At 32.1% G+C, this 18,080-nt stretch overlaps 1 protein-coding gene, 1 long non-coding RNA gene and 2 pseudogenes across 2 annotated transcripts; 3 read left to right on the top strand and 1 right to left on the bottom strand.

The window, feature by feature from the left end:
• Positions 1 to 1,411: 1,411 nt before the first annotated feature.
• Positions 1,412 to 9,030, top strand: LOC120214394 (heterogeneous nuclear ribonucleoprotein 1-like). Its single transcript, XM_039212303.1, has 3 exons — positions 1,412 to 1,416; positions 8,429 to 8,592; positions 8,715 to 9,030. The coding sequence occupies exons 2-3, from the start codon at positions 8,482 to 8,484 to the stop codon at positions 8,880 to 8,882; spliced, it is 279 nt and encodes a 92-aa protein (XP_039068234.1). The 5' UTR covers positions 1,412 to 1,416; positions 8,429 to 8,481; the 3' UTR covers positions 8,883 to 9,030.
• On the top strand, positions 4,735 to 7,014 carry LOC120214395. The gene is made up of 4 exons (XR_005524860.1): positions 4,735 to 5,132; positions 5,754 to 5,830; positions 6,140 to 6,246; positions 6,761 to 7,014. It is a non-coding gene; the product is annotated as an uncharacterized LOC120214395 (long non-coding RNA).
• Positions 8,993 to 10,017, top strand: LOC120214364 (annotated as a pseudogene).
• Positions 10,018 to 11,943: 1,926 nt separating this feature from the next.
• Positions 11,944 to 17,690, bottom strand: LOC120214363 (annotated as a pseudogene).
• Between the last annotated feature and the right edge of the window lie 390 nt (positions 17,691 to 18,080).

Raw genomic sequence — 18,080 nt, 5'->3', positions numbered from 1 at the left:
TATACAAGATTAAAAAAAAATTAAGATTTGTACAAGATTAAAATCGACTTCTAATTACACATTTTAACTGTATAATTCAATAAAAATTAATTAAAATATAAATGATTCATATACTTTATTTTTTAATAAAAAGTAAACTTATTAATTAATAATGAAATACAAGTTAATAATTAAATACATATTATATATTTAAAAATGCAGTTAAAATAAGATCTAAAAAATAATATGTTTATATTTTAAATTAAATTTAATATTTTTCATTAGTTAATAATATTTATTTTGAATTATATGCTTAAGTTTTTTTTTTATATTTCATAATATGCTGAGGCTTGATTTTTTACTGTTACTTTTGTTTTCCATTTTTTTTGTATTCCTTATAATGTAAGTTAAATAACTAATGTTGTGGAACACTTATTAAACATAGTGACTATCGCAGTGGCTGAGGAGATGCTTTATTACTTAGAAAACTAGATTGAACCTCACAAAAAGCACAATTTAAATCAATTTATTTTTCTTTTATCCGATGGTCACAAAAAGCACAATTTAAATCAATTTATTTTTCTTTTATCCGATGGTGTCACGTGTCATAATCTGAAAGATAAAAATATTTAAATTAAATATAAATTTAAGTAAGAAAAGTTCTCCAATAATGTCGTGACATGTGTTTTCATATAATTAGAGGATTAAATTTACTTAATTAATTTAAAATTATCACTAATTTGATAGAATGTATAAGTAATAAGGACTAAATGTAAATTTTACCAATTTTATTAACTGTCACATCAATATTTCTGTTAACTGTTAACGGCTAGTGGTATGATTGAATGTATCAAAAACACATTTTAAATCAATTCATTTTTCTTCCATCCGATTGTGCCACATGTCATCATCTGGTTGGAGGAAAAATCTTTAAATTAAATATAAATTAAATTAATAAAAGAAAAGAGTCTCCAATAATGTAATGACATGTGTCTTCATATAATTAGAGGGTTAAATTTATTTAATTAATTTAAAATTATGACTAATTTGATAGAATGTATAAGGAATAAATGTAAATTATACAAATTTTATTAACTGCCACGTCACCTCTTCCGTTAACTGTTATCAGCTAGTGACCTGATTGAATGCATTTAAATAGTTGGGTAGTCTGATTGACAAAAATTCAAAAATAATGATCAAAATGAAAATGGGTTATAGTTGGATGGTCATTGGTATAGTTTACCCTAACTTTAAATGCTTTCAAAAATTTTGGAAACATTTTTAGGGTTACGCTTTCTTTCCTTCTTTTCCAACTATGCCGATGAACCCTCGAGGCGGTGAACCCCTTTCCGACGCCGAAACCAACCATTTTAGATCCTCCGACTATCCTAAAGACGACAAGTCTAATCCTCAAACCGACGATGGCGCCAGTCCTGGGTAAATATATTCTCCGTTCTTCTGTTTGTTTCTTGAGAAAATTTGGAGGTGTCGAGGAAAATCATGAAATTATCGATTACCCATTGCTTAATTACACATGAAAAACGTAAATTGACTCGTTATTTGCATATACATATGTATATGTTCTTTTAGATCTACTCTGTTTCCTGAGAAAACTATAGAAAAAGTAATGAGAAAATTTGAGCCTTTTTCCTTTACCTTTTAGTTAATGACTTGGAAATTATTCGCAAATTTACACTACAAGAAATTTATACTATTGTGATAAATTTAATTTTGTCAAAATTAATTTTGTCAATATTAGTAGCTTTTTGGTGACAAAATAAATAATCGTCACATTAGATTAAAAAAAGATATACAATTATGACAAAAGCTAAAATAGTCGCAATAATTTGTCACAATTAGCAAATATGTGTAACATATGGTGACAAAATAAATTTTATTACGAATTTTTGTTACAAATGTTTCCCTCCAATTTTTTGGCGCCAAATTGAAGGCATATAGTGACAACTTTTGTAACTAAAAGTTTTAGTAACTATGACAGAAAAAATTTTCACAACAAATAATGAGATTTAGATTTGTTGTGATAAATTTTCTTTGTAATTATATATTTTAAATATAGTGATAAAATGTATAGTCACAAATGATCATCTCCAATTTTTGGTACAAAAACAAAATCATATAGTGACATGTTTTGTAACTATAAGCTATAATTATTGTTACAGAAAAATTATCACAACAAATAATGAGATTCAATTTTTTAGTAAAAAACAATGTTTTTCGTTATATATTTTAATTATAGTGACGAAATATATTGTCACAAATATTTCCCTCCATATTTTTTTTGCGCCAAAAAAGTCATATAGTGACAAATTTTGTAACTATAAGTGTTAATAATTATTACAAAAAATATTGTCACAAAAAATAATGATATTCACGTTTTTGTGACAAATTATATTTGTAATTATAAATTTTAACTATAGTGATAGCATATATTAATTGTCATAACTATTTTTCTCTACTTTTTTTTTTGTTTCAAAAGTTATATTAACAATTTTTATAATTATAATTTATAGTTATTGTTATAGAAAAATTATCACATCAAATAATAAAATTCAAGTTTTTTGTAATAAATTATTTTTGTACTTATATATTTTAATCATTATGAAAAATTATACTATCAGAACCATTTCTCCCTATTTTTTAGTGTCAAAAATGTTATATAGTAACAAAATATATTGTAATTAATAAAATTTAAGTTTTTTGTAATTAATTATTTTTGTAGTTATATATTTTAATCATTATGAAAACTTATACTATCAGAAATATTTCTCCCTAGTTTTTGGTGCAAAAATGTTATATAGTGACAAGTTTTGTAACTATATGTAATAGTTATTGTTATAGAAAATTATCACAACAAAAATTTTATTTTTTTAACTAATAAAAGATTCAAGTTTTTTATAAAAAAATTATGTTTGCAGTTATATATTTAATTATAATGATAAAATATAATTATTATTATAAAAAACAAAATGTTCAAAAAAATTAATTTTTTCTGATAATATATATATATATAATTAAATGACATTTTAAAATAAAATTTAATAAAAAATATATTATCAAAAAGTTTAGGGGCTTGTTTATTTATTAAAAAATCATTATTCTAAATTTAAAATCTAAAATACACAAAATAATATAAAAATAGTAAAAATAAAAATTAAATTGCTAAAAAATTGAAATATATGTATATATATATATATTGAATTGAGAATGAACAAGCTAACTTAAGACCTTAGGTATGGAAGTCCGATTAAGTCTTGAACAATATATATTAATTATAGTTGGGCAAATTTCCTATTAATTTTTTTACATTAAGTTTAGGTAAAGTTTACTTCTGTTTATCATGTTATATTCACTACAATACTTTTCTTAGTTGTATAACTATTTTTAATATTTTTTATTATATAGTTTCATAATAGTTAATGATAGAAGATGTTGGTTAAAGGGTCATGTTAAATATACAAGAGTCTTATGTATCTTTTTATGAAAATTAAATAAATATTAATCGGTTATAGATTACCCGAAAATATGGGTACCTAGATTTTATGGATACCCAACTTATGGGTGCCTGCATATTACTAGTTGAGACGTAGACCGAGTTTTTGACACCCAAAAATTTCGAATACCTAAAAAAACGAGTACCTAGATATGAACATCTCTAACTAATAAGGATGATAAAAAATCATGTATTAAATTTACTACGATTATTTTTATAAACTATAACACATCAAAGTTTAACCATAAATTATTTTTAATACACGAATTTTATATACGATTTTTATCATTTTTGTTAATAATTAATATTATTATGATTATTGATTTGTTTTATATTTTAATATTATATAAATCTCTTCAGAACCATCCTGTTATGAATATTATACTTTTATTATTATTATTATTATTAATATTTTAAGAAGATATCAAAAGATTCTCTAATTAATAATAATAATCGTACTATGGGTTTAATAGGAGTGTAATTTTTGTTTCATATTCAATTTATTACAATATTTTATATTTTATTATTTTAATATTATATGAGTCAAACAAATAATTGTGCTATGCTCTTAATAATATTAAATAATATTTTTTAAAGTAAATAATTTATTTAGGAGGGAAATTTCCCTCTATTTTATTTTAAATGAAATTGATTTTTACAGGGAAACTGGTTTTTAGAGAACTTTATTTGTATTTATTTTATAAATACTTTTTTAAAACTCTCAGTTTAACTGTTTCAGACCATTATTCCAACTTTATATTTCTTCTTTCATCGTGAAGGCAAAAAATAAAACAACGAGTTTTTTCTTTGATATTATGTCTAATTACTCTTGTAGAGATTAATTTAAAAGAAATATAAACCTAAGGATTTGATCTAAAATTAAGATTCTATGACTACATTGAAAGGAATATAAATTACCCAACAAAATTAAATGCAATTAATAAGAACCAAGGGATTAAAATGTAATAAATTAAAAAGGCAATAGTTAATTAAAAATAAAACATAATAGCATCAAACGATGACTAAATTGTACTAAAAAAAACAGTGAGCCACGATCAGAAATTAGAAAGAAACATTCAGTGAGCAAATTAGATGAAATAAAAATAAGGGACGACATATTAAAATACTGGAGCATAAAAGAACCCGTATTAAAATTAGACCAAATATTTTAGCAGAACACAAAAACCCTAGCCTTTCACGCGTGTTGTTTTCACTTGACCATATCTCCTCTTTGTGTGCCGCATCTCTCTCCTCATGTATCACCTTTTATTATCATTTATTTGATTTCATCTCCCGATGGGTCTACATTCATCCCTGAATGTCGTCGGGTACTGTTCACTTCCCCGCCATTCTTGTAACCGTCACTTGTAATCCGCGCAGGTGTGTCCGCCCTCGCCTACCAAAACAAAAAAAGATGTTGCTAATTGGCACTAATGGTAATGTGGACCATCGATCAAGAAGGACTTCGGAGACTGCAATCGATTTGAGAAAAAAAATAGGGTCAACTCTTCTAGTTCTGCCGTTGGATGACTTCCACTTTATATTGAGTTTGGAATTCTTGTGGAAGATAAGAGTTTACGTTTCACCTCTTTAGTTGGCTTTGAAAGGAAGAGATAGATACTGTACAGAGAGGAGAGTTCAGGTCAAATCCTGTCGATAAAAAATTCTAGAATTTTATTCATCGCTAAATTCTCGTTTGCTTGCTTTCATGTTTATGGTTTTGTTTTCATCTTTTTATAGATTTCAATTTGAACTCTTAGCTTCCTGATTTTACACAATGGATCGGGAGAGCGGCATTATCGATACATGTAAAATGAGATTAATGGATCTTGTTTACTCAAAAAAAAAAAGAGATTAATGGATCTTGCCACTTTCATGCGCTCTGTTAGAAAGCAGAAATAATTCTTATATCACATCATACTGCTATGATCTTACTGGTTTAGCAGTAACTGTTTTATTTTTTTCTCTTAGAGTGTCCTGCAGAGTTACTGCAACTAGAAAGGCAATATTGAGGGCATTGAAGCTTCTGATATTAGGAATTTTTTTACAAGGTGGCTCGTTATTTCTTTAACCCTGTACAACATATCATGGCTGATGGATATATGTATGGATTTTCTTACAACACTTATATGACAGACCTCTAACATGATATGATTATGCTGTGTGTTTGAGTAGTCTAATGATAAATGTATCACATGGGTAATTTATTTTTCTAATTTCGTATACAATTGTCTCATAATCTGTAATTTCTAATCACTAACAGGAGGCTTCTTCCATGGGATCAAGAATTTAACATATGGGGTGGATATTGATCGAATGAGATTGATGGGCATACTGCAGGTGTTCTTTCTAACAAGTTCACTCCATATTTATTTTATGAATGGTTGAATAATGAATGAAGGTGTTCTATGGTTGCTTCTTGGTTTCTCCTTAATGTACAGTGAGCTAAGCAAATTAACTGTTACAAGTTGGCTATTCAGGTGCTTTATGACAGCATTAGTCCATTTTTTCTCAAACTTCTCAGCAAGTTTGAGGTGGAAATGTTTTAGGAATGAAAAAGACTGAGATTTAGTTGTGCAGTTATAAGTAGTGCTAATTATTTATTGTATGATAATATATTGTTCTCTTTTTCTTTTTCACCGTTCCCAGAGAATAGCAATAGCATATTTAGTAGCAGCATTGTGCGAGATTTGGCTCAAGGGAGATGATCATGCAATATCACAGTTAGCTCTGTTAAGAAAGTATCAATTTCAGTGGTAAGGTTTTTGTAAGCATATGGTAACTAATTTTTATTCCTGACATGCATATATACCAATTACCATTTACATCCAAATAGAGTTCCATTATGCAGTCTTTTATAAGAACTTAAGTTTGATCCTTTTACACTGTCATAATATATGTGGAAAGGTAAGCTTCAGGTTCTTTATTTTCCATTTTGGTCTCTCATACCGAAGGTTCATTTCCTTTTCACCAATGTTCTTTAAAATTGCATTCTCATTGTTCTTTCATAGCTCAAATTGCCGTCTCTCTTTCTCGGTCTCAGGCTTTGCAGCTTCTGTGCTTGTTGTCGTATAAATTTCCTTGTTATATGGCTTGTACGTACCCACTTGGCAATATCAGATTCCTGATTTGATCAAGGGAGAGCCTACTCCTTTTGCATGCCTTTAGGTTTTATAGAACCCCTCAATATTACAAAAAATCAAATAATGAAATGAAAAAACTTTTTTTTTCTTCCTCTGACTTGCTTCTCTTTGTTCTGCTCTTTTCTAGTTTGCTTGTGTGAAACTTGCTTATAGGTACGGGGAGAGCATAGTCACCAGCAACAAAGGGCATGGGCACAAGTATGGGATGCATCTGATGTTAAGGCAGATAAGGACCACTGTTGCATGCGTGGCAAGGAGAGGAAGATTGTTGGTGTGCTTCTCGATTTTTGGGTTGCTCATGAGTCATTGTTGGGACTATTACTGGGCATTAAATGCCCCAAATTTGTATTGGATTTCTTTTCTTTTTTAATGCATATATGGATAAAAAATTCTGATTTCAGCCACAATAACATATTAAATTTAATAAAAATATATATTAAATTTAATCAAAATAAAAAGTTATGTTAAATTTATTTCGTCATAATATTTTCTCAAAATAACAATTATGTTATTTTTTGACAAATTTGTTTAGTCATAATAACAATTTATAACAAATATTAATTTCTCAATATAAAAAAATTATGACAAATAACATTCTTTCACTATAACTATAATAAATTGTAACAAGTTTATTTAGTTACAATAACACAGTAAATTTACTCAAAATAAAAAGTTATGTCAAATTTATTTCATCATAATATTTTGTTAAAATAAAAATTGTGACAAATTTATTTAATCAAAATAACAATTTATAACAAATGTTAATTTCTCAATATAAAAAATTGTGACGAAGTAATATTCTTTCACAATATCAAATTACAACAAAATTATTTAGTCACATAAAAAATTTATAGAAATTATTTAGTGATGAAATAAAAGTAGTGAGAAATTAAATTTTGTTGTAACATGTCTTTTTGTCACGAAATTTTTTTTTATTTGATGTCATAATTTAAGTTAATTGTGACAAAATTTACTTTTTATGATAAAATAAATATTTTATTTTAACAAATATTTTGTCTCTGTATTTTACATGTAGTGACAAAATAGAAACCTTGACAAATACTTTTTTGTTACCGTATTTATTTTCGTCACAAAAACTCTTTATATTTGATGTTAAAATATAAGTTAGTTATGACAAAATGTAGTTTTCGTGACGTAATGGTTAATTGATTGTGACAAATATTTTATTACGATAAGTTAATTATAGTAACAAAATTTTATTGTTACAATAAATACTATAAAATGGTAATGAACAAAAATTTGTCACAATATACTTTACATGACAAGGTTGTTCTAACAAACATGGTAACAAATAAAATTAGTCAAAATAAATATATCATGACAAATTTAGTACTTTTAGTGATAAATAATTTTGTTGAAACAATCGAAATTTCTTGTAGTGTTAATTGAAATGATATACCCATTTTTTAGTTTATTTTTTATAAGTTTGGAATTTATATCATTTTAAAATAAAAGGGAAAGAGGAAGAATTAGGGTTCTTCTTTTCTCTTTTTCTTTAGACTTATGTAGGATTATATTGATATGTTTAGAGGTATCTATTTCTTTGAAAGGCCCCTTTTAGCATGAATACTTTTAAAGTGATTTGTAATTTATATTCGATATTTGGAAATTTGCAGCAAAATTTTTGTAGGAGGTTTAATGAGAGAGACAAGTTCTGATTAGTTCTTTAGCTTGTTTGTTGGAGATTTTTATTAATCTCCTTGAATATGATTATAGCACGAATTGCTTTTCCTGTAGTATATTCCAATTTGGTTGTTTTACGTATTTTCTGCAGCACAATTTCTTGAGCATTTTGGTAAATATGGTGAAATTAAGGATTCTGTGATAATGAAGGACCGAAAAACGGGACAGCCTCGTGGGTTCGGGTTTGTGACTTATGCAGAACGTTCTGTGGTTGATAAAGTCATTGAGGACACTCATGTTATTAATGGGAAGCAAGTAAGAATCCGCTTTAGTCTGAATGTTTTATTTATTGTTATGTTTCCTTACTATAGTCTGGTGTATGCTGCTTTGTTTTTGACTTGAATTACTTCTCTTTGGCTCGGTTTTTGTCCTTTTAGGTAGAGATTAAGAGAACAATACCAAAAGGAGCCACTGGAAGTAAAGATTTCAAGACTAGGAAGATTTTTGTAGGTGGAATTCCTTCAACTGTATCCGAAGATGATACCAATATCTTCCTTTCTTTAATGCATATAACATTAAAGCTTCACTCCGTTTGTCCAGAATAACTTGATTCATCGTAGATATTTCACGTAAATGTTAATCTATTTGGTGCAAATTGACAGATGAGTTCAAGGACTACTTTACACAATATGGAGAAGTCAGAGAACACCAAATCATGCGGGATCGTGCCACCAATCGTTCCCGTGGTTTTGGGTTCATTATTTTTGAAATGGAACAAGTGGTTGATGATCTCTTGGAGAAGGGAAACAAGATTTACTTTGCCGGAGGTCAGGTATGTAGATTGCCCATTGAATTGATGTTTCATGAAATACCTTATCGTCTTTATGGGCTATCATCTTTTTCACTTTTAGATGTTACCAAATGATGGCATTTCCATGAACGCGTACCATTTTTCTTTGACAAGAGTTTACTTTCAGACCTTAATTATATTAGCTGTAGTTCTTTTTACCCTTACAGAAAACGAGTAAGGTGAATTTAGAGAATCCATTTTGTTATGTTAAATTTTAGAAACACTAAACTGAGTCTCATGATGTGTCCCTTTGTTGGTAGGTGGAGATAAAAAGGGCAGAGCCGAGGAAATCGAACCCGCTCCCACCTCTATCTAAGCGACATAATGATTCTAGGACTGCATATGGTGGCGGATTCAGAGATGGCTATGGTAGATATGGAGGTGGTGGATTTGGTAGTGGTGGTTACAATAGATCAAGTGGTGTTTATGGGGCATTTAGTGGAGGCGATTTTGGTGGTTATGGAGGTTATGATGGTGTAGGGCCTTTCAGGGAAGAGCCGTCCCTTGGATACTCGGGTCGTTATGGAGGAAATTTCAATAGAGGATATGACATGGGAAGCGGCTACGGAGGGCCTGGTGAGTTTTACGGGGATATGGTGCTGGAGCTGCGGGTGGTGGATATGGTAGTAGCTATGATACTGGCCTTGGTGGCAGCTACAGTGGTGGTGCAGGTGGAAGTTCCTTCTACGGAAGTCGAGGGGGATATAGCGATGCAAGTAGCGGTCGATACCACCCCTATGGAAGATGGGCTGACTCGGAGAAAAAACTCTATTGGGGAGAAGTTACAAAATGTTGTCTCAATTTGTATCATTTTAGTATTTTTTAATTTTTCTTAGATTTCAGAATTCAAGGATTTGATTATCCACTTTACCCTTAAAATTTTAATTTAAAGCTGAATTGTGAGAGCTAAGTGCTCCGATTTCATCTTTTTCGATTGACATTAGAATGCAAACTCTTCAAGCTGTGAAATTAATTTCCAAAAAAATAATAATAATTAGTGTATTAGTTCTCTGTATTTTTTTTTATTTTGGAAATCAATATTGTTTTCTTATAGGCAAAACGGTCATACAAAAATCAATAATTTTTCTTAAATGTAATATGATCTTGATTTTTTTTGACTTTTTAATCAGGATATAATTTTATTATTAAAGAGTAATTTCGAATTTTAGTTTATCAATTAATTTTGTTAATAAATTTTAAAATATCTAAAATTTTAACATTTTATTTTTTATTTTAATTATTAATAACATTTAATCTATTACTTAGAAATATTTGTCTCGTTAACATTTAAATGATATAATAATGGGGTATCGACATAAAAATTATTCTTTTAAAAATAATTATCATTTTAAAAAATACTTTTAAATTATCTTTAATTGTTGACAATAAAGTTGACAATAATTATAACGACGGGAGAACTAGTGAACTCGATACATGTCTATGAAGTGTAATAGTCGGAAGAGTTTGTTGACCTCTAAAGGCTATTGGAAGTACATTTCCAATGGTGAGAGTTAAAGTTAGTAGGAGTGTAAGGAAATGATGAGAGCAGTGGATACCAATGGCGTTGGGGGGAAAAATAGAATGTTGAAAAGTCAAATAAAATAGAACTAAATTTGAGTCAAAATCTCACGTTATCACTCCGTTAATAAATTAACGAGGCTGGTTCAAGTTAGGGATGGACTCAGGGGGAGCGGGTAGAGGCCGTAGTCTCTTTAAAAATTTAAAATTATCATATATTTTAGATTTTTTCTATTTATTTTCTATTGAAAATATGGTTTCACCCCCTAAAAATTTATAATTTTAGGTTCGCCTCCTAACTTAAAATCATGCGTTCATCACTAGTTTAAGTGGTAAACAACTTAATATTGTTTAAGTAAGGTCTCAAGTTTGAGTTCTTGTGTATGCATAAAATTCCAGCTAGGAGACTCATCCACCAAAACCAGATGAACGACCCTTGTAAATCTAGATTAGCTAGGGCGAAGTCTTGGAACTGGTGGGCAACAAAAACAAATAATGGAGGAGTGATTAAAAAAAATCAATATATAAAATTCAATTATAGAATTAAAATTTTTTTAAACTTGAGTGATCAAAATAAGAATAAGAAGAAAGCTGAATGATGATCTTTATAGTTTATTCCATCAATAATTAAGATGATAACAATAACAAACGAAGTATTTTAAGTTAGGGTTGAATTTATAAAATTTTATAAATAAAAATAAATTATTAATAAAAAATATAAAAATACGTAAATTATATAAAATCTAAAAATTTTAAAAAGAGTGACCACCTCTGTCAACTCCTATTTATTCCCGTTAATTCTTTCTCCCATCAAAATCTAAAGAATCATTACAATTATAAAAGATTATTAATATGTTGCTAGAAAATGTAACATCTTGGGGTCCCTCTATTGCATTATCGAGTTACTTCAGTTTTGTACCATTATTTAGTGCAGATGATCGAACGTAAACTGTGGCTGGAAGGCTCCTTGTTTATCTTTGGCGGGTCGCATTACTTTAGCCAGAGCTATGCTTTTTGCGATTCCTACTTATACCATGCAGACTGTGATGATTCCGAAGCATGTGCGTTGGATATTGAACATCTTATCTGCGTTTCGTCTGGGGTGATATCTCGAGGATTGGGGGGTACATCTTGTTAAATGGAATAAAACTCCTATTGCGAAACGAGGTTTGGGTTTTCGTATTGTTACCACTCAAAATAAAGCTTTCCTTGTGAAACTTCTTTCAGTTTATTGGTCCGGAAAAATGACAACTGGCTTAGTTTCATTCGGGTGAAATATAAATGTCCTGTTGGTATCCCTATGTCTTAGTGTGATTTGAGATAATGTTCGAAATAATATCGTTTGGAAAATCGAGTGAGCGAATCTCACTCAATCGGTGTGGCTGTGCATCTTCTAAGAGGAGATCAAATTGACGAAAATGAGCATATACGGTTTTCCTCGTCTTGTATCTGTGAACCGAGGCTCTCCAGAAAGAGTATAAATAATTACTCAGCTGAAGATGAAGTGTATGTGGTATATCATCACACCATCTCAACAAATTAATGGTATGCACACTGGGGATCTCATCGACATCAGACATTATCAATAAATCCTCATCTTCTATAACTGCAAATCTGAGGAGCCGGTCCAATGCAGCCCTCTGATATGCCTCCACGACAAAAGGATTTTCGCTTTTCTTGAATCTCCCATCAATGGTCCCATAAGCGAGGCTCGATGAATGTTGAAGTATGTTGAAGAAGTATGCTAGTACGCTCGTGCATGGCTGGTTGCTGGTGCTCGTGCAAGGATTGTTGCTAGCTGTAGGTGCAGCTGATATATGCTCTTGGAGTTGCAACAGTTAGTTTGTTAGTTAGTTAGAGTGTTAGTAGTCTTGTAACCGTATGAGTGATGGCTATATAATGCATGTAAAGGATGGTGTTAAAAGATAAGAAAGAAAGCATTTTTTTCTAAATTGCATTCTCTTAGTTCAAGAGCTTTAAGTTCTCTCAACATGGTATCATTCGCTGTTATATCCTAGGGTTTGCTTTCGTTGTTCGTGTTGCTATGGATCAAAGTGTTTCATCTACAGCCACATCAGAGTTTTCATCAAGAAACACCAAAGTATTCACCAAGAAAAGGGTGAACGTGGTTCTTGATGAAACAAACTTCCTGCTTTGGAAACAACAAGTGTTACTCACTGTGAGGAGCCACCGTCTTGAGCGAATGTTGACTGGAACGATGTTGCCTCCTCTAGAAACGGTGGTTGGTGAAGAAGGAGTTGCAATTGTCAATGAAGAATATGAGGAGTTCTTGGCTCAAGATAGTGCGTTGGCTTCTTGGTTGCTGTCAACGGCCAGTCCTCACTTACTCCCTCAATTTATTGGTGCTGAAACATCTACTCATGTATGAAACAAAATCTTGCAATTCTTTTCCAATCGTTCTACCACTGCTGTAATGAGCTTACATTACAAGCTTCAATCTCTCAAGAAAGGAGGAGATAGCATGAGAACTTATCTCACAAAAGTAAAAGAGGTTGTTGATTCATTGAACTATTGTGGAAGTCCAGTTTCAGTATCTGAACATGTTGCGAGCATTCTTAAAGGCCTTAGAAGGGAATATCAGCCCTTCATAGTAGTAATATCTGCTATGCATGACACGCTGTCACTTGACAACATCTATACCATGCTTATTGATGTTGAAACACAACTTGAGGGTTTTGATTACCAGCCTAAATCTCCGTCTGTTAGTGCCAATTTTGCACAAGGGAAGGTTGAGTATGGCTTTCACAAGAATCGGGAAAAGCAACAGTATCAATCCAATCATTCATCATACTCGCGTGGGAGGTCTAGTGGCTGAGAAAGAGGATGACCTAGAGTTCAGTTCCATTTATGTGGCAAGAATGGACATCTTGTCAGTCAGTGTTGGCACAAATTCAATGAGGACTTCTCTGGCATAACGATTGATGATCATGCTTCTGGCTTTGAATCCTCAAAAGCTTATTATGCTGCAAATGGGAACAATGACAATGCATACACTTACTGTAATCATAATGGAACATATCGTGATGATAACATGAATGCTGGGCAAAGTCAGGCACATGCAATGTCTACTGGTCAAGATCAATGGGTGATTGACTCTGGTGCAACGCACCATGTTACCTCCAATGCAGCCTCGATCACTCATCACTCGAATTGTAACAATCCTGGTAAGTTGATGGTAAGAAATGGTGATTCCCTACCCGTTCGTATGGTTGGCAAGGTTGAGCTACCTGCTTTATCACGAACCTTGTCCTTAAGTAACATTTTCCATATTCATTCAATAACTAAGAATCTACTTTCTGTTTCCAAGCTTGCTAGGGATAAGCTTGTTTCTTGAGTTTTATGCCAAAACGTGTGTATGTTCGAGATGAAGTCACTAAGGATGTGTTACTGCGAGGTGAAGAGTGTGATGGATTGTATACTTTCAAAAGTAGTAATTCTCGACACAGAAATGGTGTAGCTGAAGTGCAGGTTGCCATGGCATCTTCCACAACATCAGAGATCTAGCACATAAGACTTGGTCATTCTACTTATGATACTCTTGTTAAAATTTGTAAACAAATTGATGTAAAGACCTTTCATGATGTTAATAAGAATTATGTTGCTTGTTATTTGGGTAAAAGCCACAAGTTTCCCTTTCCTTGATCAGACAGCGTATATAATGAACCATTCTAGGTTGTTTATTTTTGATCTATGGGAACCTCCACATATTTGGTTTTAGTTTTTATGTGTCCTTTCTTGATGATGTCACTCGGTTTACATGGTTATACTTGCTAAAGTCAAAAGATGGGGTTGTAACTGCATTTCAGTTATTCTAGAAGCTGATTGCTACACAGTTCGGTGGAACAATTAAAGCTCTTCAAATCGATTGGGGAGGAGAGTTTCGACCTCTGATAGATGAATTAAGCAAAGCTGGAGTTTTTCACCGCCTTACTTGTCCCCATACTTCTGAACAAAATGGAGTGGTGGAACGAAAGCATAGACATCTTGTTGAAATGGCTCTAGTTCTTCTTGCTCAAGCCTTCATGCCCATTAAGTTCTGGTCTTATTCCATTCAGACCACTGTGCATCTCGTTAATAAATTTTTCATCAAAGGTGCTGCATGATAAATCCTCATTTGAGATGTTGTATGGAAAAATACCAGATTACAGTGGGTTGCGGGTGTTTGGATGCAGATGTTTTCCACATCTTAGACCATTATAGCATCACAAGCTTGAATTTAGGTCCCAGTTGTGTACTTTCTTAGGATATAACACGCATCACAAAGGGTTTCGGTGTTTAGCAAGTAATGGGCATGTTTATGTTTCCAGACATGTGTTTAATGAGGATGTATTTCCTTTTATAGATAGTTCTGGAAGGTGTACTTCTACAGCCTCGAGTGGAAAGCCATCTCGATCGCTTGAGCTGGTCACTGATGTCACCAGGTTCAGGTCTTCATAACCTGAAAACAACATAATGTCCTCGGGTGCCAGCAGCAGTAGTCTATCAGGTAGCTTGCAACTGATAGGTGATAATCGTGATATGGAGGAAACTGAGGCTGCCTAAGTCAATACCTATAGAAGTGAAGAGCATCAAATGGGCTCAGAACAACATATGTATAGCTTATCCATAAATGGTGGTGCTGAAATAGAGGCAAGTTGTGGTAACACTCACCCCATGATGACTCGGAGCAAATGCGGGGTGTTTAAACCCAAAGTATATATCGGATCTGTTGTTGAAAATATTCCATGCAGTGTGCATGAAGCACTTAAGTCTTCATAATGAAAGGCATCAGTTTATGAGGAATACAATGTTATACAATGTAATGAGACTTGGGAGCTCACTAAGCTACCAGAAGGAATGAAGGTGGTAGGCTATAAATGGTTATTCAGACTTAAGAAAAACCCTGATGGCTCGATCCACCATTACAAGGCACGACTAATTGCTAAAGGATTCTCACAAATTCCTGGTTATGACTTTAGAGACACATTCAGCCATGTGGTTAAGTTCACCACCTTAAATGTCATTCTTTCATTAGTAGTGACTAACAACTGGACCCTAAGAAAAGTATATGTGAACAATGCATTTTTGAATAGTGATCTTCAGGAGGTGGTCTTCAATCAACAACCACCAGGTTTTGAAGAAACTACTCCTGATGTAAGTAAGCTGGTGTGTCGTTGAAAAAGGCACTATACGGTTTGAGGCAGACACCTAGGAGTTGGCATACCAAGCTGCGAGACAACCTGTTGAGTATTGTATTTAAAGAGTTACGATATGATGTGTACTTGTTTATCAAGAAATAGGGTATGCACTACATATATTTGCTGGTATATGTTGATGATATAATCATCACAGGCCATTCGAGTGTTGAGGTAGATGAAATAGTTCGATTTCTAAGTGACAAGTTCTCGCTGAAGGATTTAGGTCAACTTTTATATTTTCTGGGCATTGAAGTCAAATGAACCAGTGAGTATCTTGCATTGTCACAAAATAAGTTTATCATGGAACTCCTTGAGGAAGCTAACATGTTGAAAGCAACTTCAACACCAACTCCCATGGTAGCAGCCACCAAGTTGCGTTGTGATGATGGAGAACCTATTGCTGATGCACATAACTATTGCAACATTGTTGGAGGATTGTTGTATGTGTGCCACACAAGGCTTGATATTTCATTTTGTGTAAACAAAGTTGCACAGTTCATGCATGCTCTACGACAGTCACATATTATTGCAGTTAAATGAATCTTGCGTTATTTGGTTGGTACAGTGAACTTTGGTCTGGTGTTCACTGCTACTGGAACTGAAGTAAAGGTGGCTACCTTTGCAGATGCAGATTGGGGTGGTAACCTTGATGACAGAAGATCAACATCTGGATATAGTGTTTTTGTTAGGAAAAATCTAGTTGCTTGGAGCTCGAGAAAGCAGAAGTCTGTATCTCATTCTACAATGGAAACCGAGTATAAGAGTGTTGTTGACACTACAGTAGATGTGGTCTGGGTTGGAGCCTTGCTTACAGAACTTAGTGTCTGTCATAAAAAAGAGCCAGTCATATTGTGTGACATCACTAGTGTTATGGCTATGAGTACAAACCCTGTCTATCATGCTCACACCAAGCACCTTGATCTTGACATACACTTTGTGCTCGAGAAGGTTGCAACAAAGCAGATGCCTGTCAATTATATGCTTGCTGCTCATCAGATTGCTGATAGACTAACCAAACCATTGGCTCGAAGTGCCTTTGAAGAGTTTCGTGCAAAGTTATGTGTGAAGTTGTGTTGAGAAGCATGAGAGAAGAGAAATGATGAAGAATGTTGAATTAGTATGCTAATACGCTCGTGCATGGCTGGTTGTTGGTGCTCGTACATGGATCGTTGCTAGCTGCAGGTGCAGTTAATATCTGCATTGGAGTTGCAGCAATTAGTTTGTTAGTTAGTTAGAGTGTTAGTAGTCTTGTAACTGTATGAGTGATGGCTATATAATGCATGTAAAGGATGGTGTTAAAAGATAAGAAAGAAATAATTTGTTCTTAATTGCATTATCTTAGTTCAAGAGCTTTAAGCTCTCTAAACAATGAATAAATTTTTCCCTGTTGAAAGCAAACATCAATGGATTTGGTAAGCTAGTAAACGTTTAGTTGGACTCGAGAAATACAAACTGCGTAATATACGGATACAATGCATTCCAATAGATCGTGAGCATATCTATCTCATTGCTGAACAACACCGCATCAAATACTCATCGAGGGTACTCACGAACTTTCCACCCGTGAAGATGTCAGAGAGTATCCATCGTGGCATTGTCATGATAATAGTGAGGGAGTACGATAAAATGAATAGGAGATTCCCATAGCGGTCTTAGAAATAGGTAACTTTCTATCCATGCAAATATAAGCCGAAGATCAACAGTGGGATAACTACAAACAAGAAAATATAAGTCCTGATATCGTACCACCACATCATACACCACAATCTCAATATGGTCGATGCCGCATGAGACGCTTGTTGCCAATTAAAAATGAAAAACCTTAAAGATATCCAAGTTAAGCACATAACTAAAGCATTTTACAATCTTCATTCAATATAATAAGAAAAATACATAAGAATTGCATCATATTCCCATAGTAACACCAATTATGACTACTTTACACATCATAAACATATTATATATGCGCATACATACATGAAATCTAGGACTATTTGTTGATACTTATGAATCTAGAAAAGAGAAAAAACTCTCAATTGATAGGTTTTCAGATAAGTCTGCTATATACAAAGCCTAGGAGTAAATATTTTGTTAGAACTAAACTACCTTGTAGTTATCCTTATCTATACAACATGATAAAAATTAAGATTAATTTAAACTACTAAATTAAATACATGATAAGACTTATCTATGCTATCTATATCATATAACTCACACTCCCCCTCAAACTGGGGAGT

The sequence above is a fragment of the Hibiscus syriacus genome, unplaced genomic scaffold (genome assembly GCF_006381635.1).
Source record: "Hibiscus syriacus cultivar Baekdansim isolate YM2019G1 unplaced genomic scaffold, ASM638163v2 tig00110059_pilon, whole genome shotgun sequence".
Taxonomy (NCBI): domain Eukaryota; kingdom Viridiplantae; phylum Streptophyta; class Magnoliopsida; order Malvales; family Malvaceae; genus Hibiscus; species Hibiscus syriacus.
This window is presented reverse-complemented; position numbering and strand designations above follow the sequence as displayed.

What these genes read in the sequence shown, in the direction of transcription:
- LOC120214394 (XM_039212303.1), top strand. Translation starts at nt 8,482, where the DNA reads ATGAAGGACCGAAAAACGGGACAGCCTCGTGGGTTCGGGTTTGTGACT. An exon ending in ATGTTATTAATGGGAAGCAA is followed by an intron (nt 8,593 to 8,714) that starts GTAAGAATCCGC and finishes TTGTCCTTTTAG; the next exon opens with GTAGAGATTAAGAGAACAAT.